This window comes from Vigna unguiculata, chromosome 3 (genome assembly GCF_004118075.2).
Source record: "Vigna unguiculata cultivar IT97K-499-35 chromosome 3, ASM411807v1, whole genome shotgun sequence".
NCBI lineage: Eukaryota > Viridiplantae > Streptophyta > Magnoliopsida > Fabales > Fabaceae > Vigna > Vigna unguiculata.
In genome coordinates, this window is record NC_040281.1 from 1,909,334 (window position 1) to 1,935,532 (window position 26,199).

Consider the following 26,199-nt stretch of genomic DNA (forward strand, 5'->3'; position numbering starts at 1 on the left):
TAGTATTTCTTACCTCCTAGAAATATTGTAAATAAAATATGAAAAGAATCCGCAACTTTAATTAAAAAATAATACTTTTCACTTGGTGAGTCAAACTCGAACCAAGTTCACCTTAAATTGAAGAATATATGTGGCTGGCAAAAGAACAGACATGCCACTCCCCTCTCCCCTGCTAAATCCCCGCTCCCTCCACTGTCTTATCCGCCACTACCACTCTTCCACCGTCCGACACTCGATGGCCGCCGCCGAGCCCATAAGCCCATCAAACACGCGTGTGGGCTGGATCGGCACGGGCGTCATGGGCCAGTCCATGTGCGCCCACCTCATCCGGGCCGGCTACACCCTCACCGTCTTCAACCGCACTGCTTCCAAGGCCCAACCTCTCGTCGACCTCGGGGCCCACTTCGCTGCTTCCCCCCACGCCGTCGCCGCCCGCTCCGACGTCGTATTCTCCATCGTCGGCTACCCCTCCGACGTGCGCTCCGTCCTCCTCCACCCAACCTCCGGCGCGCTCGCCGCCCTCCGCCCGGGCGGTGTCCTCGTTGACATGACCACCTCGGAGCCCTCCCTCGCCGCCGAAATTGCGGAGGCAGCCGTGGCCAAAGGCTGCCACTCCGTCGACGCCCCCGTCTCCGGCGGAGACCGCGGCGCGAAGAACGGAACCCTGGCGATTTTCGCCGGTGGGGAGGAATCGACAGTGAAGAATCTGGAACCCTTGTTTTCAGTGATGGGGAAAGTGAACTACATGGGAGGGAGTGGGAAGGGGCAATTCGCGAAATTGGCGAATCAGGTGACGATAGCGTCGACGATGGTGGGGCTGGTGGAGGGCATGGTGTACGCACACAAGGCAGGGTTGGATGTAGGGTTGTTCCTGGAGGCGATTTCCACCGGCGCGGCCGGTTCGAAGTCGCTGGACTTGTACGGAAAGAGGATCTTAAAGAGGGATTTTGAAGCGGGGTTTTTCGTGAACCACTTTGTTAAAGATTTGGGGATTTGTCTGAAGGAGTGTCAGAATATGGGGATTGCTTTGCCTGGTTTGGCTCTTGCTCAACAGCTTTATTTGTCGCTTAAGGCTCATGGTGAAGGAAATTTGGGTACTCAGGCTCTGATTTTGGTACTCGAGCGACTCAACAATGTCTCTCTTCCTCCCTCCGATTCCTGAAATCTCAAAACAACGCATTGCCCTCTGCACTCTGTTGTCTCACACAACCCTGTGGCATAATAAAGTTTGCTGATTAAGTTACCCTTTTGTTTCTTTGAAGAATTCTTTGGTATCAACAATGTTGGGGATTTATGTATGATGCTCATGAAAATGTGTTCTACCTCTTTATCTCAAGAGTTATAACACCGTTGTATCAGTTACTTATAAACTAATTATCCTATTTTCAGTGAAGTTTTCACATCATGGAAATGTAACTTCCAGAATGCATAGAAGGTGGCAGCAATGGCATTTCGCTTTATTCCAGGTTTCCTAGTCGATGGCATGAAAAAACAATACCGATTACGAGGTTTGTAGTTGGGCCTCGCAAAAACAAGGTTGATGTTTGCTGTAGAGTAGGTTTTATACTATTGTTTTGCTGTGATGTTTGGATTGGTCTTGGACCTGTGAATGTTGCTTACTTATGAAAGCTTTTCTTCTATCTATTTACTCTCCTCGACGAAAGGAAATTTTGATGAGGACAGCTAGGTAAGATTGGCTTATGTTGCATCATAGTAAAATGTGCGATAATAATACAGAAAGATGACAAACCAAAATTGGCCACCCAAAGTATTTGTCTTGATTTCATAATTGGAGTTAAATTGAGACAAGCACCAATATCGTTAGTTGAATTTTATAGAAGACAGACGCGTATGCTCTTACCGTTACCGATTTTAATTCAGACGTTAAAAAATAAAAGTTAAAAGTTTAGTTAAATTTATAATTTTAAGTTCGTTATTTTAAATGATTTAACTATTATAATAATGAACTTATATTTATAAAAAATGTAGTCTATATATATATGATGAAAAAGTTATATAAATATCAAAATGACGGAACATATACAAACACTGGTTAGCTGTATACTCATTCATCCTTACCCGTTAAAAAAAGTCAAATAATACGTGTACTCGTAATTAATCGAGACGTATTAAATCTAATCTAATACTTATACATACGTCACGAAAAAAAAAAAACCTTGAATCCAAAATTTATGAACCTTCATAACAAATAATATTATTATTACTATTATAATGTCTCTCCATCCATCAAAAAGCCTCATTTCTTGAAAAAATGAATACAAAATTACGTACCTATGTTTCCAATCCCACGCTGTTAACATTGCCCACAAACTCCACCATCAACAACTCTACCGACAGCACAACAAAGACCAGCAAAATTTGTTTCAATGTACTCTAACCTCAATTTTTTCCTTCAAACGTGTTTTCAGAGGCCACATTTTCTTTTTCAATAAATACATGCGGCGACATTAAAATTGCCATTGTCATGTCAACCATTGTATATACCAAATTGATACATACTTGGCTTGCTTAGTAGAAATTTTCCAAATTGAGTTTGAAGTCTGATATTTATGTATTTTCACAAAAAGCTATGATAAAAACATGTTTACTTTTCTCATGAACAAGAAAAAGCAAAAAACAAATCCAAGATTCTCTAGCGGAGGTAAATCACTGACAAAAAATTGAAAAACTTGGGCGTGTTTCATACAAGATAATAAAACAATACAATAATAATAACAGCAACAGCAACAACTCCCGAGTCTTCACTGATAACTCAGAAAAGGTTTGAATAAAAAAGCACTTAGGCTTTTGAATGCATCAAGTCCTGCTTTATTCCGGTTGGCTACATTCCGCAAAAGGTGACTAGTCACTCATGATTAAGTTTATATCTTTGACATTATTCCTTAACGAAGGAGAAACAAACCCGGAACCAAAATAATGAATGCCCCAGTAAGAAGAGATACCTCTCCCGGTGGACATGATCTGCAGGACCAATAACCAAGGCATCATTGCTTCAATGTGTTGATCTATTACCTAAGCAAAAAAAATGAAACTAGTATTACATTCCCTCAGCAATAATTTAAGACTCCTCCACTCCCAAATATTGGGAGTGAGAAGCTGCTAGAAGGGCTGCACCAATGCCGGAGCCATCATTAGCATGCTCAATGACAATGGTCTCAGCAGCCTCCTCTCCCAGCAATTCCTTCAGTGTACTCTCCAGGCATTCTCTAAACTTAGTGTAGTGTTCATACAATCCTCCATCCAATGCTATCACTGACTTTTGCTTCTCCCCAACCTTAACTGTGTCTCTTCCTAGTTTCTTCAGGATGCCCAAAATACCAGCAGCAGCAAGCCGAGCCCCGCGAGTAGCAACAATGTCACATAGTTCCACAACAATCTTCCTCATTTTTAGGGAAGTGTTCGAGATCTGACAGAATGAAGGGCATTAGAAGCACCAACTTTTATTGTCCTAAACTAAACATAATCACAATGCTTTTACTTTAAAAGACAGGTCACAAAGAATAGGTAGTTTAGTTTATGTTATCGTGTCATAGTTTCTGGCCCCCCACATCCAATTCATGAAAATGCAATTTATAGAATGATGTGAGACATGATAGTCTTGGAAATAGTCTAAGTGTGAGTTAAAAAGAGTCAAAGTCCCACATTTGATAGAAAAGACAAAATTAAACACTATATAAGAATAAAGGCCCATAACACCATTGTCTTAAGGTTTTTGTGTAAAAGTGGTGTCAAATGCCTTATATGTGTAAGACTGATGACATATAACCATATGGAACCACAATCTCTCAAATAACCATAACTCATATATAAAAGAATATATAACCCCACAGATAGAAATATTTCAAAATCGCAGCAGATCATGCATACCTCTAATGTATCCTTTAATTTGTTTCCAACCACTTTCAGATCAGGAGTAGTGTCGTGGTGCATAGCTGCCATGTCAGGCGTCCTAATAAAAATGATGTCAAAACTCTAAAAGTGAGTATATGTTGCAATGAAGAGTTATACAATTCAACAAGAGCACGGGTAGCATAAACAGTGCACACTGTGGAATAAAAGCCAAAATGAGAAGTGAATACAATTTATTAAGATTGATTGGTATGAATACAATTTTTACACTTTCGGATAAAAATGTAATACCAAACCAATAATGCCACAAAAATAATTCTTACTTGTCCTTCTATCTTAAGCTTATACATAGAGAATAATATTACCATTTCCCCATTTACACGGCATAAAGAAATGGTAATAAATCTTGTCTTCATTTACAAGTTCCAAAAAAAAAATTGATGCACAAGTTAGTTCATGTGATGACCTTGGCCATCAATTAACAACAGAGCAACTATCAAGCAACCTTGAGAAATAAGATTTAAATAGAAAAGGGGGGAACAACACTTTGTCAAAAGTTAAATACATGATGAAACTGAAGTGGTCCACACAAAAAGTTTAAACAGAGCAAACACCTTAATTTTCTCGGTTTATGAATAAAGTTATATAATTCATACATCAATCCTTAAACATTAAAAAAATATATAAGCCAAACACACAAGTCAATAGCACCGTAATCAAAGAACAAAAAAGAGACAGAACAGTGATGGAGACAAAACTCATTACAAATAAGGGATAGATTGGTGATCATGGTAAGGAAGTTATGATAAAATAAGAAATTATATCCTGCTATCTTAATCCATTGTTTTGTGAGCCAATTGGATCCGATAAGACAACCTTATCACCTTATCCTATCCTATCTTTTTCATCAGTTGAATTTTATCTTGTGATGAATGCTATGTTGGAAGCTAACAGGATAAGATTAAAATATTTTCCACTTAAGTTCTCTCCGCCCATCTGTCCCCTTACTGTGTTTCATTTGCACTCTCACTGCATCACTTGTGCTCCTTTTTATCAGTGGCAGCTCACGAATCTAGTTATCATCATATCCACATTCTCCATGTTATTTTAAAATGGGAATGAATTTTTTAAGCATATAAAACATGTACATTACGTGTTACACTCTTTTAGTTAAAACTAATTTTATACTTTACATAATTTATATACAATTTAAAATTTAATTGAGTTCAATACAAGATTTAGAAATAATAGTTCTAAAATTCAATGCATCCATATTAAAGTTATATATTTATAGAGTTAAATAAGTTTATTAAAATTATGTAATTATATTGTTACTTTAATATTTTTTATAATTTAAATAATAGAAAAATTGACATAAAACTGTCAAAATGAACTTACAAAAAGTGATTTGCAATTGGGTCACAAAGGTAATTTTGCCATTTACTACGACTTGCATCACATGCCATTACACATGATAGAATAATATAGTACTATTTAGTTGTTATTCTGTGTCTACCAAAGACAGGATAGGAAAGAGTTTACCGGATTCATATCATGGTTTGTCCATAAGCTAATATTTGTTTGTTCCAAGAATCTCTTCAAAATAACTCACTAATATGAAAACATTTTAACCTTACTTTTTCTCTTTGGTTATCAAAATAACTTAAACATAAGCCTAAGTTCTTATTACGTAATTCACACACTCTTATCCTATCATTCCATATCCTATCATGTTAACCAAACAGCCCTAAGAAGACCAGGGAAAAGAAGGGACAGAGCAGTGAAATGAAGGACCTATGTTGGTCTGTTATACAGAACACAGAGAGCTCCATAGGAGAGAGTACAGAGCAGAAGGAAAGAACAAGATAAGGTTTCACTGGAAAGTTGGAAAGAACACCAGAACTGACCAGTGCAGCAGATTTTCTGGAAACAGAGCTGCACTTTACCAGCATTGCTGTTTGATCTCATATTCATTTTGAACTTCTTGTGACAGAAAAAAGGGTGGGTCTCTCTGTATCTCTCTCTATCAAAAATAGAGAGAGACGATGATTCCTATTCACAGTCATGACTACCACAACCCAAAATGTCAAATAGCAGCCACTGGCCACTTCTACACCAGTGCAGTATTAACAACTACGTTTGCCAGTATGAATTAGCATACCTAAGTATGAAAGGAACTTTCAATTTGGGTGGAACAGTATCTCCAAAAAAGTCAGCTTCTTCGGCCATCTTCAACAAAGCTCTCCTAATAATCTCCCCCAAATACATGCCAGAAATCAATTTCTCAAAAATCTGTGAACAACAGTGGGATAATGTTAGAGTTGCCTTAGTTAATTAAACAAATGTACACCATAGATGATTATTACCTGTTCTCCAGGGTTTAAACTCTCAGCATCAAGAGCCAGATCATATTCTGTAAGAGAAAGATTTGATGATCGGAAATTACCCCACTCCATGTTTATAACCTATAACATTTAGAAATAATCAGAGCATGCTTCGGCACCAGATAGTAACACGGTAAAGACAACTCTTTCACAAGAAATTAAATCTCACACATTATAACCTACATACCATATCTCCAGATTTTGGTATAAGGCCGTGCCATTTCGGAATAGCATGTGCACGTTCTACATATGCTGCATTTGTCCCAGTACCAAGAATCACAGCAGCAATTACATCCTGATTGTAGAATCTGCCTCCAGCTAATGTTCCAATGGTATCATTAACCTACATCAAATCAGCAAGTTAAGTTTCATTTCCAGTTTATATACTAAACCACCAAGAACGACTTAAAATAAAATAAAACTGACATAATAAACTCTTATAACTCAAAAAACTCAGTCACACACATATTGGAAATCTGATGCTCAAATCCTAGCCATAAAATATAAAGAAAAAAAGAGAGAAGAGGGAGACTGACTAGAGCAGCAATCCGCATATCCAGCCCAATTTTTTCCATGGACTTGGTTAACTCTCCCACCACATCTTCACCAACCTACAAACAAACAATGAAGGAGTATCCATGCTCAGTAAGAGATCAGAGAATCAACAAGAAATTCACTCTCTAAAAAAAATGAAAGATCCTATTACTAGGATGCAGTTTTGAATTATAATGAGGCAAATCATGATTGTACTATTGCAATATCTGGAGACTTGCAAAACTTAATACAACAAGAGAGTGACTCGTTCAAATTTCTGGACTATACGTCCCAGTGTAATGAAGTCGAGTGACAGGAAGAAAATAGTGTCCGCACAAGTAAAATTGAATATTGAAAAATGCTAACATTACGTTTTATAACACACTCTCTACTATTGGTTGAATTTATGAGATCAAAAAATTTTGTGGCTCTCATTTCAAATATAATTAATCAGCTTCATTTGTGATTTTGTAGTTTCTTGTATATTTTAACCAATAGTAGGTGTAGGTGTAAAAAAGTGTGTGCTAGGACTGCTAGCACTCCTCTTGAATAACATGAAGGCAACAAGAATTACCGTATCTTGAATATTGAAACCTTTAGTCCACTTAATTAGAGTCCCAGATGAAATTGATGTTTGCCTCACTGGGAATGAGAATGTAAAACCCAGTTCTCTTTGTCTGCCGGGGGGAGGATGAAAACCTTCTGGTTCTGAAGCAACAAACTTGGCAAGAGCTGCGGCTATAAAATCAAATAATGCCTGTAACAACATAATGAATATGTGTCAAAGTGTAGCAAGGCTTAATAGTCTAATCGATTTTCCCATAACACACTTACCTCCGAAGAACCAGTCATCAAATTTGGAGGAATTGAAACTTCTGCAAACTCTTGGCCAATAACACCTTTGTCTTTCCCACCCAGATGTACACGAAGGACACGGAAGTTTGTGCCACCAAGATCCAGCGCATAATAGAGTCCTTTCTCATCCCTGTATGTAATGGATATGGTGATCAATGAACTAACACAGAAGAAATCTTTAAGAATAACTAGTTCATATTTCTCTCTCAGCAACATCTTGACTGCAGATTCTTCACACCACAATATAAACAATCAAACGCTTTAGTGATAAACCGTTATAATCCAGAAGGTCACAGAACCATGAATGATATGCTAGTAAACTCCTCCAATTTAATCACGTAAATTCTGAACTGCTAAAAAGCAGTATCATTTTGAACCATCGTGACAAATCACGTTCGAGTTTCAAAAACCCCGGATTTACAACGAACAAAAAAGCTGTAATCTTTACTCTTAACATTCCAATACCACAATACGATCATAATTGAGATAATGCATATAATGAAGTGAACTACTACACGACTGATCCAAATTTGTCAGTTCACCGTATCAAAATTCAGAACGCAAAATAAACAGCACGCAGAAAAAAACAAAAAAAAAAGGAAAAGGAAAAACATTGGTTAACCAAAAATCCATTTAAAAAGTCAAATAAAACAACAAGATCAACGTTTCAGAGAGCAGGACAAATAGACAGACAACAAATCCGGGACATCCTGATCCTCAAGTGTCTCGAACTCTTTTTACTAAAAACTTTATTTACAAAAAATAGAGACAAAAAAATCACATATTTTATTAATATTAGTATAAAAAGGCTAACAGATGGGAAAAAGGAAAAGAGATAGATAAATCCACGAACCCAGTAGGGAGATTATCGACGAAACTGATCAACATATTAAGCTTGCTACCACCTTCAGATGCCAGACCTGCGTGCATCTCAACATCCATGGCATCAGCCACTTGTCTGAGCTTCGCAAGTGGGGTCCCACTCTTTTCCTCGAACTCTTTCAGTATGGCCATGGCGCGACTCCACTTGCGGGAACTAATCATGCGGTGGCGCACCACCAGCGCCGCCGCGGCGCAAACGGCGGCGGCGCAGACAACGGCAGCTCCCACCGCGACCTTGCCCATGACAGCAGTGGAACAAGCCGAATCCCGCAAAGTCCGAAACTTTGTCCTCTGAAGAATGAAACCCAGATTAGATTTTAGTGGGGAAGTGAGAGATTGTTGTTGTTGGTGCACATTGTGGGAAAGTGACAGTGGCGTGGCCTTGGGGGGTTAGGAAAGAGAGGTGAAATGAAATCAGACAGACAGAAACACAACATATACATACATATACATCAAATAGTGTTAAACACAGTAAAAAAAATTAAAATTTGAAAAAATATTGTAGATATCTCTCTGTGAGCTTCAAATGGAGGCTTAGAAAATGGTTAAACCAACAAATCAATAAATTTTTCATTAGGGTTGAGTTGAAATACCGAATCTGACCTCAATCTTATAAATTTGATGTAAAACTTCATTTTTTTCGGTAAAAAAAAAAAAAGAGTAGGAATCCAGTTGATTGGTTAACATAAGTAATTTCCGGATAAGAAGATTATAAAAAAATTTGGTTGAAATTTTTTTATTTCTATAAATTTAATATATATAATGAAATTTACAACAACTTTCTTCAAGAACTAAGCACCTTTCATTTTCTGGAGCTTACCCAGTGATAGATTCAACTTCTCTATTATTTGGTAGAGGACAGATGTATAAAATTAAGAAGTAAAAAGAACAAAAAGGTAAATATATTTAATAGGTTCACCGCTGAGCTTACATAGGGATCAAAAGAATAAATGAAAAATGACTATTGAATTTCATCATAAATATATAAAGAATGAAATCATTTGGCTTATATTTTTCCATCTTAAAAGTTCATTTATTATAATTTTTAAATAATGCCAAAGAGGGACAAAGTTTCCTTAGACAAGAATTTTGCTTTCACTAATTATAAATCACCACTTGTTGGTAATTCATAAGCTTGAAAGAGTAATATAGGGATAGGTTTATATTAAGTTTAGTTTGATTAAGAGTATGGAAATGGAAGGTTCTTATTTGCATAGAAAAAGGAAGATGAGTGGTGGTATGAATAAGTAAATATGTCAAAAGAAAAGAAGGCAGTGACAGATAAGAGACACTTTTTTGCATGTGTCCTAACAAATGTGTAAATAAATAAAATATATATATAATATTTCAAAATTTTGAATTACAAATCGTCTCACTCAGTATATGTGTTATTTATTTTTTTTTTACTTTCTCTTAATATCCACTTTGCATGTGAACTTCATTATTATGACTTACATTCAGAACTGAATCTTACATGGAGTGAGGAAAGTTGTGTTCCCCATTTTTTTTAAGTTACTTATATATTAAGTTTTTTTTTTTATATATATAGAGATTGACCATCCACATATTTGTAATTATTAATCAATATTGTAAAAGTCAATTAAAACAAATATAACATAAAAGACAGTATTAGACTGAGATAAAATAGGTACAAAAAGTTAAAGCTGTTAGAATATATAAGATAACATTACAAAGAACTAATTCCAAAAGATAATGAGATTAAAATAAATCAAATCACAATGGATAAGGGATTTGAATATAAAATATATTAGGTCCACAAGATCAAAGTATTAGAATACACTATATATATTCAAATATAAATTTAAAATAAATATAAATAGATAGAAATAATGAAATAAAATATAAATTGAGTTTAAAGATATAAACATGCAAACAACTAGATTTAAAGACGAAGATATTATACTATAAAATAAACCAGATTATAAAAATTAAGAGAATTAAAAGAATTAAAGGATAATGCAACTGAGTCCAAAAAATTTGCCATTAAGCGTTAAAGGGCAATTTTAAAATATTTAGAATATAGCTTTTTATAGTTGAGTCAAAAGAAAGTGGTGTTGAACATTAAAGGCGGTTAAAAGAAAAAGTCAAAAGTGGTGCACAAGTTAAACAATTACCGGTTTACTTGTTAAGTTCTTGTGGATACAACAACTCATTTGATTGTATTACACTAGACTTAGTACACTTGTTAATAGATCACACATTTGAATAACTCTTTTAAAACTTGATATTGTATGATGTGAGGCTTTTGGAACTTAAGTCCAATGGACATAAAAATCCTAACTAAAGTTCTCCCAATGTAGGTGAACAAATTTTAGTTTTAAAAACTCATAAAATTATCTTCTTGAAGAATAAGATAAAATTTATATATGAAAATCAACATTTGAGATCTTGAGATGAAGATAAGTAGATGTGTAATTCAAGACATACAAGTCAATCTTTTGTTTATCAAAAATTTTTCTCTTTATTTTATTTTTTCAATTATCATTCAGTGATACGTGTCTTGTGATAAAATTATGCCTTCATATATAACAAAATCAACAAGTTGTCCAATTTGATAACAAAATTATGATGGCTAGACTTGACCTAATGTCAAGCTCACAACCATTTTATTAACATTAAAAACTTAAAAATGTATTTTTAAATTTTAAGTCATTAATAAAATTTCTTTTAATTTTAAATTGTAATGATTTAATTTATAAATTACAATATTTAAACACATTTTAATAAATTAATTTTTGATAATTTTATTCTTTAAAATATAACAACTATTTTGTAAACAAGCCTACTTGACATACACCAAAAAAAAAATTAATAAAAATGAATCGATTCAATTTACTCACAAAATATTTTTACATGACTTACCAAGTCAAAACCATCTTAAAAACTCTAAATAAAAAGACTCTTCATTTAGCTTAAAAAAAACTAAACAATGCAAATAAACATATCCTAGACAATGCAAATTTCAGTGTTCTCTAACATCACAGTACTTTCCACACCTTCTCTTCACCTTTACCTTAAACACCCAAACACCACACCTCACCTCTTTTTAAATCACATGTCTTCTCTTTTTCCTCTTTCACCCTACCGCTTCAACCACAACATTTTTAATATTTGTCATCAAAATGCAACCACAACAATTCATCTTCACTTATTTTAACCCCTCTTTGAGTGATGGTTTTTGTGTTCATTCACAATGAAATGACACAAAAACGGAAGAGGACAATAATGATTGACGAAGCGTGCAGGAGAAAAAGAAATAGTAATTGAAAAGATTGGTGTTGTTTAGTAGTTATCTACGGTTTGGTTTTGTTGTAGGCATGTTGGGTGCGATCAGGTTTTGATTGGAAGTGTAACCAAATCATTCCAATCCAACATCTCACGCCAAATATTCTTTCATTATTTATTTATTTCTAGAATAAAAGATATATTCTTTAAGCATTCATGTGTATAATAATAATAATAATAATAATAATAATAATAATAATAATTCTAACTACATGTACAAAATAAACCACACCAACATTCTATTCCTTTCAACATCTTGTGTTTTCTGAAATTTCTCTTCCTTCCATAATATATATATATATATATATATATTTTATTTTAAGTAAAGATTTGAATTTATTGTTATTATTTTGATGACATAATAAACGTATCGTTTTCAATTAGACAAGGACGTAGGCCATAATTTGCTGGTACGTAAAAGCTATAATACCTGATATTCTATTCTCATCAATGTTAGTGCTTAGATATTTTATTACATAAAATACCCAACGTGTCCTCTCACCACAATTACGTTTTCTTAATTCAATGATAACATCACACCACAACTAATACTCAAAAACAAACAAATTACTCACCAATACTTTATGTTGATAAAGAAATATTCATTCATTTACAACTTAAAATTGATTTACATATAAACTATTTTTTATGCTGAGTTTTTCTCTTTCGGAAAAATTAATAGAACCAATCCGTGAAAAAAAAGTAAAAATAAATATCGTGTTTAAACATGAAAAGAACAATAAAGAGAACCGAATAATACCACCAATTTTGTGCCCGAAATGGATAGACAAGGCAACATGTTTATTTGACGTAGCTATGTCAGATGTTCTATGATAAAATTATGTGTTATGATAATTTTCTTACATATGTGTATTCGAAGACACATTACAAACATGCTTTTTTTTCATATTAGTAGTTGTTCTTCTTATTCAAGTAGCGTGATTCTCACAGCTTGGAAACAACGGTATTTTTGTACTTTTGAGGATTGATTCTTCTCCATAGATTTTGATTAGGGAGATTCTTTCGCAAAGTTTAATAGTCTTATATTATTTAAAAATTAAAATTAAAAATAATTTAAATATATTTTTAAAATTTTCTAAAATATTTTCAAAGATAAAATTGTAACTAAACTTTAAAATTAAATACGGTGATTAATAATAATAACAATAATAATGTTATCTCAAGGGTAAAACCATTTTCATTTTTTTAGTTTTTGAAAATTTTAAAATTTTGTTTGGTTTTTATTTGTTTTAATTTTTAATCTCTCTTACGTTCTTTATCACCATTGTCTGATATCCACGTCTACCATTCATGGCTTTATTTAGGATGACTCTTATTGTCGTATAGTGAAAAAAAAAATGAAACATTACATCAACAACTCTTTAAACATAAGTTTATGTGATGACTTGAATTATGGATGTGTTTGATTTAAAGTTGGAGAATTAATTCAACCAGAATCAATTATGAAGAAAAATGAGTTATTTCTCATTCAATTTAATTCTTTTGTCTTTTAATTGATTTTTGAAATCAAACGCATTATGATTTTGCATTAAAAAATTAATTTTACATCGATTTAACATCAATTTTTTTAACATGTAATCAAATACGCACACTATATAAAATATTATTAGCTTAGCTTTTCCGAATTACTGTATGTAACTGGGTTTATCAGGATAAATAGAAATTATGATAAATTTTAATTGTCACTCGTGAGGGAAATATACGAAAAATATATATAGTTTAAAACTAGAAATATGTTATTTTCTAATATTCAACCAAACATTTTTTTTTCTTTGAAAATGAAAACAAAAATATCTCAAGATAAATTTCCGAGGAATCTCTGACAATGGCTAAAAAACTTCAAGGTCTAAGGTACGCATCTAAAGCTTTTTTAACTAATACCAGGTACATCACATATCACCTTTTAGGATTTCTATAAATTAGTTTGTGTGAATAAATTTTAGTTTTAATTTTATTTCCCTCTTTTAGAAATCATAGGGAGAACTTGGTTTAAACATGTCATAGTTAATTTTTTTTTTCACGAAAATGTTATAACATGCCGGAGGCTAACATTTTTGTCACTCTATAAGATCGTAACAAACAATGGCCCAACAAATTATATTGTTTATATAAAATTAGTCCGAGTTTGTTTTCAGCTTTTTTTTCCTGCACCCCCATAATTTTTTTGTCACACTCACAAATTTGAAAATGACATTTTAGTCTTTGTAAAAGTGACTTTTGGTTTACATGTTTTAAAAATCTTTTGAAATCAGTTTTTTGGAATTTCTAGAGCATGATTTTCATAATGGAATTTTTGGAATAGATTTTTCGAACAGGATTTTCCAAACAAATCAAATACATTTTAGAATAAACTTTCTGAAATAGAATATTTGGAATAAAATTTCTGAAACATATATAGTACTTTCTGGCACGACTTTTTTTTTTTTACAACGCTGTTCTGTCTATCTTCTTCTGCAGCACAGGCATTCGCAATGATAATGTACCATAGGGCAATGAGAGAGAATATTTTAGTCTTTTCCATTAGTATGGGATGCACTTAGTAATGATTGGGGTGCACAAATAAAACATATTTGATTTCTTATTGTCTGGTCTTGGGCCAATTTACGTCTTTTTTTTTCTTGGTTTACTTTACTTACGTGAGGAAAAAATACTGACAAGAGAAAGACATTCTTAGCCTCAAAGGTAGGAGTTTTTCTTTTTCATCATCTTTTATTCATTTGGAACAAATTTTCCTAAATTCAAGAAATAGAGGTTTAGAAAATAGAATATTAAAATATCAACATGCTAATAAATAAGCTAGAGCTATTAATGTTGGAAATACAAAGCTAGTAAAATATTGAATGATTTGTACTAAAGAGTTTTAAATAAATTAATTACACAAATGATTTTAATATTACAATAGACTAACAAAATGTAAGGTATTAAATTTTTAATTTTTTAACGTATATACTTTCCAGTTTGTCTAATCCAATAAATATAAACTTCGAGTTCACACTTGCTCTTTAACAAGGTCACTTGTTAGAAAAAGAGATCTGAAAAACAGAGCGATCTGAAGCAGATGTCAGAGTTTCGGGCTTATAGAAACTCTAACAGATTTGAGGTTGGAAAAATTATTGTATGATAAAAAATGGTTCAAGTTTAAAGATCATATCCACACACTTGTATGTTTATATCTTTTGAATATTTATAGCAATAGTTTAATCAGTAAAGTACAGAGAAGAAAATGAACCACCCAGCTTGAGCTTGATCATTTGATGAGTGGATGTTACACATGAAAGAAAAGAGAGTTTGGCGTATTGTTATGTATTGTGAATATACCCTCAGATTACCTCACATTATCTATTAATGTCTAGTTTAATTTTTTATAATTTTACGTACGAGATGTATATATCTCGAATTATCTTGAATCAGGTGGTGTGAAGTGCTAATTTTATAAGCTTTAGTTTGAAATTGAAGTGGATCACGTTATACAATTGTTGATTCCAGGGCGTGGTGGCCATACTTGCAGTTAATGCAAGTGGGGACTGCAGATAAACAACTTGGTGAGAGCATCATGCAACCACAACACTTTGTAATTCAGAACTCCTTTTCAAGCTATAGTCTCAACACTAATCATTAAATAAACTTATCCTGATGTAGTTTTCATGAATACAAATATAGAATTCTGCAGCAATCGAAATTTGACCTTATTCTCTAACACTGTCATGGTTTAAAACATTCCGAAAGCTTTTCTAACCATATAAAGTATTACTTTGTGAAATGAAATTGGACAATATATATTGAGTTCCGGCAATAAAGGGATTTGACTCTGGTTTGTGTCTTTACTTTGGTGGAGGAAGTGATTATGACTTTTTTATGGTCTCATGGGATTCATTCATTCAGCAATAATGATTCTTTAATGACTCTTACGATTGATTTCCATATTCAAACATGCAATCCATATCAGCTAATTATAATGTGTGTAGTACAGATCAATGCAAAAAAATTAACCCCCCAAAATCCAACCATATCTAACTATAATCATTTCCCATTTTGTATTGCGCTTCAATTTGTATACACCCCTTGTGAAAATGCCCCCTGCTTCCTGCATAAATATATCTACTTTGACAACACTAAAAGACAACCTTAGAGATAATGTTTGCAATGCTCCATTGTTGTAATGGATGCTGATCACTTCACTCTTTCTATCGTTTGACTGCACCACCACTAAAAAACAATGACCACGTGAGCTTCGAACAATTCTAAACTTTATTGCATATTTCTGCATCATGGATCATTTGGTCCCAGAAAAACATTGATTTGCAAGTTGCATGACCACTAATTAGTTTGTAGGGTGGGGATCGAATTATGTTAACAACAGAACTTAATTAAAAAATAATTATCCCGTAAAAGTTGAGGAATATCCGCTTAATCCCGTAACATGGATTTTATACAACACCCAAATCTCTTATAAGCAAAAACCACCATACATTGCACACGGCAATGCTACATGGAATCCACGGTTTTGTCTGCTTCTGGCTTTTTCTTCGGGGCAAAGGTATAATAAATTAATCACTAATTAACACCTCTAATTAATCAGGTCATAGTCAAAATTATCAAAATCAGTGACCAAACTGGGGAATGCTGATTGGACGAAATGAAAAGGCGCACGCACGTTAATACACAGTAGAGGGTTAATGACAAGTCAAAAACATGAAATACAAGGTAAAATTTAAGGTTTTCATGGGCAAATTAAATTCAAAAGTGAGAAATATTGTTTATTCTATACATTGATTCAATAGAATTGAATTCAGATCTAAACTTAAACCAATATATTATACTTCTATCTTTTTTTTTTAGTTATGTTCGAGATTTTTCGATCATGACTTGGCTAATTAAGAAAGTTGAGAAAAATGATGAATCTTGTGAGTGATGCAAACAATGTGTAATGAGCATGTGCAGCAAAAGAGTCCCCACGTGGGTTATGACAAGCGTGTGGGTCTCTAATTCCAAGTGTTGCTCTTTTCTTTGATAGATTTGGCAAGATGCAATCTTCTTGGATAACAAAACTTCCAAGTGAGGAAGGAAAATGAGGGTTATTGAGAGAGAAAAGATGACACAAATAATGGTGAATGAAGAAGTACATAGATCTTATATTAATTAATTGCAAGGTTTGGTGATGAAGTTTTATTTGAGGTATACATTTCCCATGTTGATGAGAATTATGAGATATTCTTTTTCCTGAATCCCAAGATCAGAGCTGGCTCTGTAAACCCAGTTGCTTAGCATGTCTTTTTTCAAAATCTTTTCAGTTACTTCATCACTAATCAACTCTCTTTCTTATTTTTTGACTAATCTAACTAAACTTTAAAAAAAAAAAAAAACCCAAACTTATTTCACATGAACGAATTTCTACCAAACATTTCTCATACTTGCCCTTCTTTTCATAATCTTTAATGGGTGTAAAGAGGAAAATCCTAACCTACTATAGTTCTTTGTGTACATATAAAATTGAAGACAAAAAAAATTGATTTTTTTTTTCAAATGTGCAAATGTTGTATTCATATAATGTTAACCTTTTTGGCTAAAGGTTAAAGTTTGTGATGGGAGGAAAAAGGGGAATCTGGTGACCAAAGCTTCTGTTTTTAGCTATTTACTATTTATAGGGTTTTGCCAAGTGTACTATAAATAGATATTTAATTCTGTTTTCATGAGATATATTGAATATAAAAATTGCATTCCACATGCCCCAACCCCCAAGAAATCGAATTTGAGAAATACAAGCTTAGTTACAACAAATCAAATTTATAGACTCTAGCTTAAAAAAAAAGTTAAAATTCAAAATTGTATGTGAGGAATTATTAATGTTTCCAGCTTGGAAATAATGCATGTTGAAACCCCTTGCCAATACTTGTTTTATACAGAAAGAATATATATAGTGTTTAATCTTTGAAAGCGCGTTTGTCTCATTAAAATTTGTGCTGAAATAGAATCTGAGTTATATGTTTTATTTAACCAAAAACTGAATATGTATGTGACTTCAAGTTCCTTACACTAAAGGGAAAATAAAATTCAACCAAACTTACTATGACGGTAATGATTCACTGAGATATAACCATCTATAACATAATCACAAAATGGATTTTAACCTGACCCGGTTTAAATTTGAATTAACTTGGATTAAAAATTTTTAAATATGGATCAAATTGAAACATTCATTTAATACATGAATTAAAGAGAGTCAAATTGAAAATGTTTCCTCAGAACCTACCAACGTCAACTTTTTATTAGTTTTTTTTTTCTTCATATTTTTATTATTATAATTATTTACCATTTCTAATTACGTAAATAAATAATTTAATCTTTTTAAAATATTATAATATTGTTCGATAATATTCGTATAGTTTAAATGTTTTGTATGTTAATATTTTAATTTTTAACTATTATCTTTGGTAAAATAGATGAATAGCGAGTCAAATTAATATCCTTTAATCGTATAACAATAAATACATAAAATATATTAAAAAGCAAAATATCGTTAAGTATATTTTTAATAGATCAAGTTGAGTTATAAAGTTTTTAACTCATTAAAATGTGAGTTAGATCAAATTGATTCATTTTCAGTTTATATCTATATATTAATCTATCGATATAAGTTAGGTTGGTTTATATTTAACACTTTTAGAATCAAAATACAAATATAGAATTAATTATAAACTTGAGTTATGTAAGCGAATTTTAATTAACGAAGAAAGCAGAACATATAATTTTAAGATCAATGCTGTGTATCCCAAAATAATCTAAAATTGCATAAAATATACTCAATATTATATCTATGTAAGTTTTAACCAATATAAAATGTTCATATACAATATCCATTTAGGTTATATCTAATGTAATAGTTTTTGTTTTTAATATGTGTTTTTCAACCGTGATTGAGAAAATAAATATATTTTTCAAGTGAAATAACTTTCTAGTATTCAATAAGAATAGTAAATACTAAATTTTATCAGTAATTCTATTTACTAGCATTGACGTCTTAATCCAAAACTATACTAATTATCACAACTAGTAAAACCTAAACTAATTTATTAATTAATATCTAAACATAACAATTAATAGTAAAATTATTAATAATATTTCATAATTATGCTAACGAAAATAAAGTATAGTAATTGAAAGACAAAGGCAAGAGTATATGAGAATTGATCATGTCATGTGGTTCTTCCATGATATCTGGCTATTATAGTTCATAGCCACACCACAGCCTCCAAGAAAGATGCTGAATTCAGAAGCAAGGTCCCACCTCACCCCAATCAACCACCATGTTCCCTTTAAACCAACAATCAATACTCACTTCACACCTCATGCAAACCTACTTTTAAATACCACTGTCACATCACCATAATTCACATTAACAATTTCTTCTTTATACACAACTCACAAATAATTTCACCATAAAACTATTATATAATCCACAATTTCAACATTTTTCTTTTCTCAAAATTTACATTATCCTTCTCGTTTTTTAATCATTCCATTATTTAACTACACTCGAAAAACAAAAACCAGAAATAAATGACTCAAGATTTGTTCCTTATTACTTATACTTCGTCTATCATGAACAAGTTCCAATATAAATATGAATCATACCCTTCCAACCTCCAACTGTTGTCAAATCACAAGATTTTCTTTAGCTTTAACAAAAATCTATTTTTGGCACCAATCGTATCAAACAATTACAGAAACATTAATGATTGTGTACATTTATATATAGTACAAATAACTAATTTATAATATCAACTTCAGTGCATATTTTTCTAAAGGAAAATTATAATACTTATTCGTGTATCACATCGAAATTTGGATAATCACTTTTTTTTTTTTAAATAACAAAAGGACATGGTAATATCAAAATGTAAATGATCTAATACAGATAAAGCTACCTAAAATAGCCAAGTATATTCATACATGCAAATGTTATGTTACTTGTACGAAAATATCTTTCTCCTTGATTTACACAATAACTAAAATAGAAGGAACAATATTTAATTATTGGATGAATGAAACCTCGAACATGAACAATGGCTTTTAACAATTTGATTCGTGATTCCCCTCCCTCCCCCTACCACCACACACACACACTTGATTCATGTACAATTGTAAAATCAAACTCAAGAAAATCATAATTCTTTTACTCAATTAAATTGTATATGTTTTACACGATTTAATTTTTTTATGTCATGGTGGTGTTTATTTCCATGAGTAAAGGAAAAAGTTAATTCACAGTTAATTAACACGAAAAATGATAGAAACATAAAAAAAAAAATACTTATGTGAATTCAATTACAAAAACTAACAAATGAACTAACTAGATTAAAAAATTACAAATTTTAAGAGCTCGAGGTTATTAATTTTAGACATTTAGCACTAATCATTACTTAAGCATTTTTTTATTTTAGAAAATTAAGTAACTTTGTTTAATATCCCTATACATCCAATATCTAATGAGAAATTTGAAGTGATACTAAAGTACTATCATAAATGTGCCCACCTAAATGTGTATATGTAATACTAACATTCATACTAGAGATCAAATATCAATTTAACGGGTGAATCAAAATACATAATTGAAACTGTAAAAGACCAAAATCATAAATAATAAATGGATAAATTAAAACCTATAAATAAATGAGCAAATTTTTAAAATTATCAATATTTTGATGTTAACCAATAATAAAATGAATACATTGTTTTCGGAAAGAAATTGTGTTTTAAAAGTGCGTATGCCAAGAGAGAAAGGGAAGTAAAAAGAACAGAAAAAAAAAAGAATGCATAGCATACGAGTCAAAAATATCAGAAAGGTGATTCTAAAATTAAGGTCTGAAAAAGTTACGAGTATAAAAGTAATTTTTGAAATAAAAATTTACATTTATAATTTTCAAACAGCTTTAATAATTTAAAATAATTTATGAGGAATATACTTGCACGAATGAAACAGTCAACATGCACTTCATACCAAAAATACTAATTATTTTATTTATACAAAAACATTTATTAAATTATTTATTTGAACAAACCACTATATTTCCTTCTTTCTTTATACGTCTTCAGTAAATTTTCTTGTCTCCCACCAAAGTTAGTGATCGATTAAAGTGCATTTACATTTTACCTATTCACCATGTGAGATATCAGTGTTTCAAATATCAGTTACAAAGAGAATGTGTAAAACAGGTGCAGTGGAAAACGCAATAAAGAAATCCACGTTTTCAATACAAAACATACAGATTAATTCTTTATAAAAGATTTGAATGTAATAGTTATTGTCATTTATCTGTGTGAGTATATATATAAATATATATAACACATGAAGTGGATAAAACTGTTATTAAGTAAAAGGAGGTGAGTGAATATTAACGAGATAAAAATGATAACATAGTTTTGAGACGTTTAATCATAATACTGTTGTGAGGTATATGTAGATTTTGCAGGTGAAAGTGGTGAGAATTGGAGGGTTTGTAAGAGAGGGATAGTTTTACTATGTAGGCATTCTGGGAGTGAATATGTGAAAGCAAAGGTGTGGGTTGACATCATGTGATGCAAAAGAAAGAAACATGCAACTATGTTCGAATTGGGAAGCAGAAGATGTTAAATATTTTACGTGGCTTTATGTGACCTATGGTCTGAGACAACCAAGTAATGAAGCACAACACAACAACACTGCATTATGTAGGTTGCTTCCCCCAATGACAGAAAACAAAAAGAAGAAGTGGTAAGTGGTGCCACTGCCTCCCAAATGTGAGACTCTGAGAGCTGTCAGATGGGGATGGTGGGGACTGCGTATTATAATCTCTTCAACATCATAACACAATTTTTTACCACCTTATTCTCCTCAATTCTCTTCTCTTGTACATAACAAGGGACGACAGAGGCAAAACATGCACATTTGGATGGGACAACAACACTTAATACCAACAACTCAACAAGACAGAGATAGATAGAAAGAGAATGCTACAAAGTAGAAAGTAGTAAATGCTAACCAGTACTGTGTGGCCTATTGTTATGAGGGATGTTTCCCTCCAACCATCTGTTTGTGAAAATGGGAGCTGAGTGCTGTGCAGCCTCCGCCAATTTCGCACGCACCCATGTGATCCATTATCACTCACACACTATTCTTATACTCTCATCCATCATTTCCTTCTTTCTTCTTTCATCGACCTTTCTTTTATATGAATGCCACACCATAATATTAACTTCTCCATTCAAACCCCGTTTCAGCTGCTTCACTTGCAGATGCCATGAAAAACAAAGTCTTGCTCTCAAACTCCACGTGTGGCCCTTTCCTTTATCAAATCGATAAACAGATACAATTCACCAAATAGTCAACTAATATCTTATTACCGACTAAACACTACCTAATCTTTCCACCCTTGCCTTCTTATTCTGAACTAACATCAAACTTCTATAGTTGATGACCTCAAAATCAAACTTCTTAGCATCATGATTAAACACAGAACCACGCTTCCTCATAATTAATTTCAAACAGATATATGTTAAACAACTTTGATTAAGAGTGGACTAATTGCGAGGGAGATAGATAATTTATTTAATTACCACTGCCAGTTTTTAAAAATAAATAGGTAAATATTATACGCCTTATTATAAACATAAAAACATTGAATAAAATTTGAAACAACTGAGATATAATTTAATATGAAAACCTTATAACAGTAGAGAGCTGACTACTTTTGTGGTATGTTTGTCATTTGAGAAAGCTCTTACTGGTCCAACACTAATCAATGTTTGGCCATACGCTTTTTACTCTTTATAAACATGTTTTTTTTACTGTCTGAATTAAAATTAAAATATACGTACAATTATCATTTTCATGTTAAGAAAATGTTTTAATTAAAAGAAATAAATATTAATCAATAAGAAGAAAAGTAATTAAAATTTGTTTGTATCTTTTTCTTATAATTGAGTTTGGAGAAAATACTTTGATTATTGTTAGCTAGCAATTGAAATTAATAATGAAAGTCAAGAACATTTCTTAGCTGTGATAGATACATTAACAATATAATTAGTGGAGCAATTGCAAAGTCAAAGGCTTTTTGCTAGACCAATATGTAAGCCGTACATGCATTATGCTTTAATGATGAATGACACCTTTGTCAGTAATGCAGTGCTTTGATGCTTTTACAAGAATTCTCGGATTAAATTGAAGTAATTGCATTGCACCTGAAGCTGGAAGTAATCAATTAGAAGTTTTTGTAATTTGAGATCTCAGTTACCTAAGAAGGCCAAGAAACCAGCGTAATCACAATTTCACAACACCAAATAGCTATTCCGTTGTTGGAAATTGTTCCTCGCAGAATACACTGACTTTCATCTGTACAATTCTTATATGGCACTAAACCTGAGTACACGTAACATAAATATACATTTTTTACCAAAGAGATCGGAAAAGTATAGAAAGATTGTAAGATTTTAGGTTATAAGAAGAAACGAGAGAGGTGAGTCATGAATGACTGTTGCACAAGCATGTAACTTGACATCAACCCTCGTTTTTTTTTTTTTCTTTCTTATTTAATAATTATAATAAAGGAAGAGATGTAGATATTTTAAGAGGTAAAAGACTTGAAATCTCTATTTATACAAGGGTGAGCTTGCAGAAGTTGTCATTCAAACCGTGTAATTATTAGTTTCGTGTATCTATCTATCTATCTGTTCACACACTCTCACTAACTCTGTGGGTGGGAGTGTTTGTTTGGGTCATCCCACACATAACAGAGTGAGGAGTGGTAAGTGTGAAGTGTAAGTTGGTAGAGTCCATTGGGATGGGATCAAAAGCAGAGGGAGGGGATTACGCGATGATGGAGGCAGCGGAAAAAGAGAAACAGTGTTGGGGAATAAGGAGAGAAGTGAAAGCGCTGATGGAGCTAGCGTTTCCCATAGCGTTCACGGCACTCATATTCTACGCGCGTTCCATGGTATCGATGCTGTTCCTGGGACACCTAGGAGACCTCGAACTGGCGGCGGGGTCCTTAGGAATGGCCTTTGCCAACATCACAGGTTATTCGGTTCTGTCGGGTCTAGCACTTGGGATGGAACCGCTATGCTCGCAAGCATTCGGCGCAAAACGCATGAACGTCTTGTCGTTGACCCTCCACCGCTGCGTAATGTTTCTGCTACTCTGCTCCATCCCAATATCGCTCCTCTGGCTCAACATCTCAAACATCCTTCTACCCTTGCACCAGGACCCTAACATCACCCGCATGGCACACACCTACCTCATCTTTTCCCTCCCCGACCTCCTCACCCACTCCTTCCTCCACCCAATCCGCATTTACCTTCGTGCGCAGGGAGTCACCCACCCGGTCACGTTAGCGTCCCTGGCCGGAACCCTCCTTCACCTCCCCTTCAACTACCTTCTCGTCACGCGACTCCGCCTTGGCCTCGCCGGCGTCGCCGCAGCTTCCGCTGCCTCCGGCCTCTCCATCCTCCTCTTCCTCGCCACGCACGTGTGCCTCACAGACCTCCGCTGCGCCGCGCCAACCCGGGACTGTCTAGCCGGGTGGAAGCCGCTGCTCCGGCTGGCCGCGCCGAGCTGCGTCTCCGTTTGCCTGGAGTGGTGGTGGTACGAGATCATGATAGTTTTGTGTGGGCTTTTGGTTAACCCCACATCAACTGTTGCTTCCATGGGTATACTCATTCAAACTACTTCCTTTATTTACGTTTTTCCCTCTTCTTTGAGTTTTGCCGTTTCCACTCGCATCGGAAATGAACTGGGCGCAAATCAGCCTTATCGGGCGAAGCTTTCCACCGTGGTATCTGTTTTTCTGGCCGTGATTATAGGTTTCTCGGCCATGCTTTTTGCCATTGGAATGAGAGAGTCATGGGGAAGAATGTTCACCAATGACGAAAATATTATAAGGATCACATCCATGGCACTTCCGATCCTTGGAATTTGTGAACTCGGCAACTGTCCACAAACGGTGGGTTGTGGCGTGGTAAGAGGGACGGCGCGACCCAACACCGCGGCAAATATCAACCTCAGCGCATTCTATTTGGTCGGAATGCCTGTGGCGGTTGGGCTTGGGTTCTGGTTAGACGTTGGGTTCTGCGGGCTCTGGCTGGGCCTACTATCGGCCCAGGTGTGTTGCGCGGGACTTATGTTGTATGTGATAGGGACCACAGATTGGGATGTGGAAGCCCATCGGGCCCGGTTGCTGATGTGGCACGATGATGGAACGATGGATGAGCAGAAGCAAACGTTGACCAGCGTTGTTACTGTGACGCCCTTGGCTTGATTGTTTGATGAAAAGCAACACCCCGTGTTGATGATGGGTTTTATTTTGTAATTTCACTATGATGAAAGAAAGTGAATTATAAGTGCAATTTTTTTTTGCCTCTTTTTTCCCACCCATATGGGAACTGGATACATACACACAGAGGATAACATAAAGGAAATTATTCTGTCTTTTTCGACATTCTATTTTATTCCGGAACAAAATTTCTCATTTATATTCTTATTATTTTAGTTACAGGAAAAAATTGGTCTATCTCCTAAAATTAATGAGACTAAAGAAATGATGTTGCTTAATATGCATTTTGATAATATTTTGGGTGTGAAATGCGTAAGTCATTGTGAAAGGGTGTGGATCCGTGGTCCTTGGGAGTTTGATAAAGAAGCGACACCTGGGTGGGTGCATTTCAGGAAACGAGTGAAGAGAAAGGCATGTTTGCATGGTACTGTACTGTGTGTGGTGTGTGAGGAGCTGCCTTCTGTTAACTTTCGCCTTTATCTCTCCGCCACTGCCACCGATTATGACCCATATTCCCACTCAAATTAATATTCCATACTAAAAATCATACTATCATTGTTCTTAGACTATTATGTTCCTGACTTTTGTTTAGCTCCAACGTTTATCATCTAAATAAATTGTATTAAACCATGTTAAAAACAGGAGAGATAAAACATCTGAGTCCAACTTCAAAAAATATTAATGCTATTCTCAATCCAACACCTTAAGACAATGAGTTTATAAATCTTTATTTTTATATAATATTCTATTCTTTTTTATTTTTTATTAATGTAGAATTTAGACTCATACTTAGATTCCTAACAAAATATTTTCGATCACTCCTTAATTATCCTTCGTAAGAATAGATTCTATAGATAATAAATTAAGTGGTTATTTCATGTTTAAAACGATAGTAAGAATTTAAGGTGTGATTTTAAGGTTTTTAAACTCTTGTAAACACTAACGTGAAAAGAACATATTTGTATGAAAATTAGACATTAAAATTATTATTAATTTTGATGATTGAAAAAAATTATTAATGAAGATCAGTTACTAGTAATGAT

At 33.4% G+C, this 26,199-nt stretch overlaps 3 protein-coding genes across 3 annotated transcripts; 2 read left to right on the forward strand and 1 right to left on the reverse strand.

Annotated features, from left to right (window-relative positions):
* Positions 1-125: 125 nt before the first annotated feature.
* On the forward strand, positions 126-1,644 carry LOC114179824 (probable 3-hydroxyisobutyrate dehydrogenase-like 1, mitochondrial). Its single transcript, XM_028066290.1, has one exon. It carries the CDS (start codon positions 152-154, stop codon positions 1,160-1,162), a length of 1,011 nt encoding a protein of 336 aa, XP_027922091.1. The 5' UTR covers positions 126-151; the 3' UTR covers positions 1,163-1,644.
* Positions 1,645-2,681: 1,037 nt separating this feature from the next.
* On the reverse strand, positions 2,682-8,953 carry LOC114178033 (hexokinase-1-like). The gene is made up of 9 exons (XM_028063707.1): positions 8,497-8,953; positions 7,623-7,773; positions 7,363-7,545; positions 6,791-6,865; positions 6,442-6,597; positions 6,237-6,335; positions 6,032-6,162; positions 3,889-3,970; positions 2,682-3,427 (listed from the first exon to the last, which is right to left on the reverse strand). The coding sequence occupies exons 1-9, from the start codon at positions 8,766-8,768 to the stop codon at positions 3,080-3,082; spliced, it is 1,497 nt and encodes a 498-aa protein (XP_027919508.1). The 5' UTR covers positions 8,769-8,953; the 3' UTR covers positions 2,682-3,079.
* Positions 8,954-23,492: 14,539 nt separating this feature from the next.
* Positions 23,493-25,321, forward strand: LOC114178945 (protein DETOXIFICATION 51-like). Its single transcript, XM_028065100.1, has one exon. It carries the CDS (start codon positions 23,669-23,671, stop codon positions 25,139-25,141), a length of 1,473 nt encoding a protein of 490 aa, XP_027920901.1. The 5' UTR covers positions 23,493-23,668; the 3' UTR covers positions 25,142-25,321.
* The last annotated feature ends 878 nt before the right edge of the window (positions 25,322-26,199 follow it).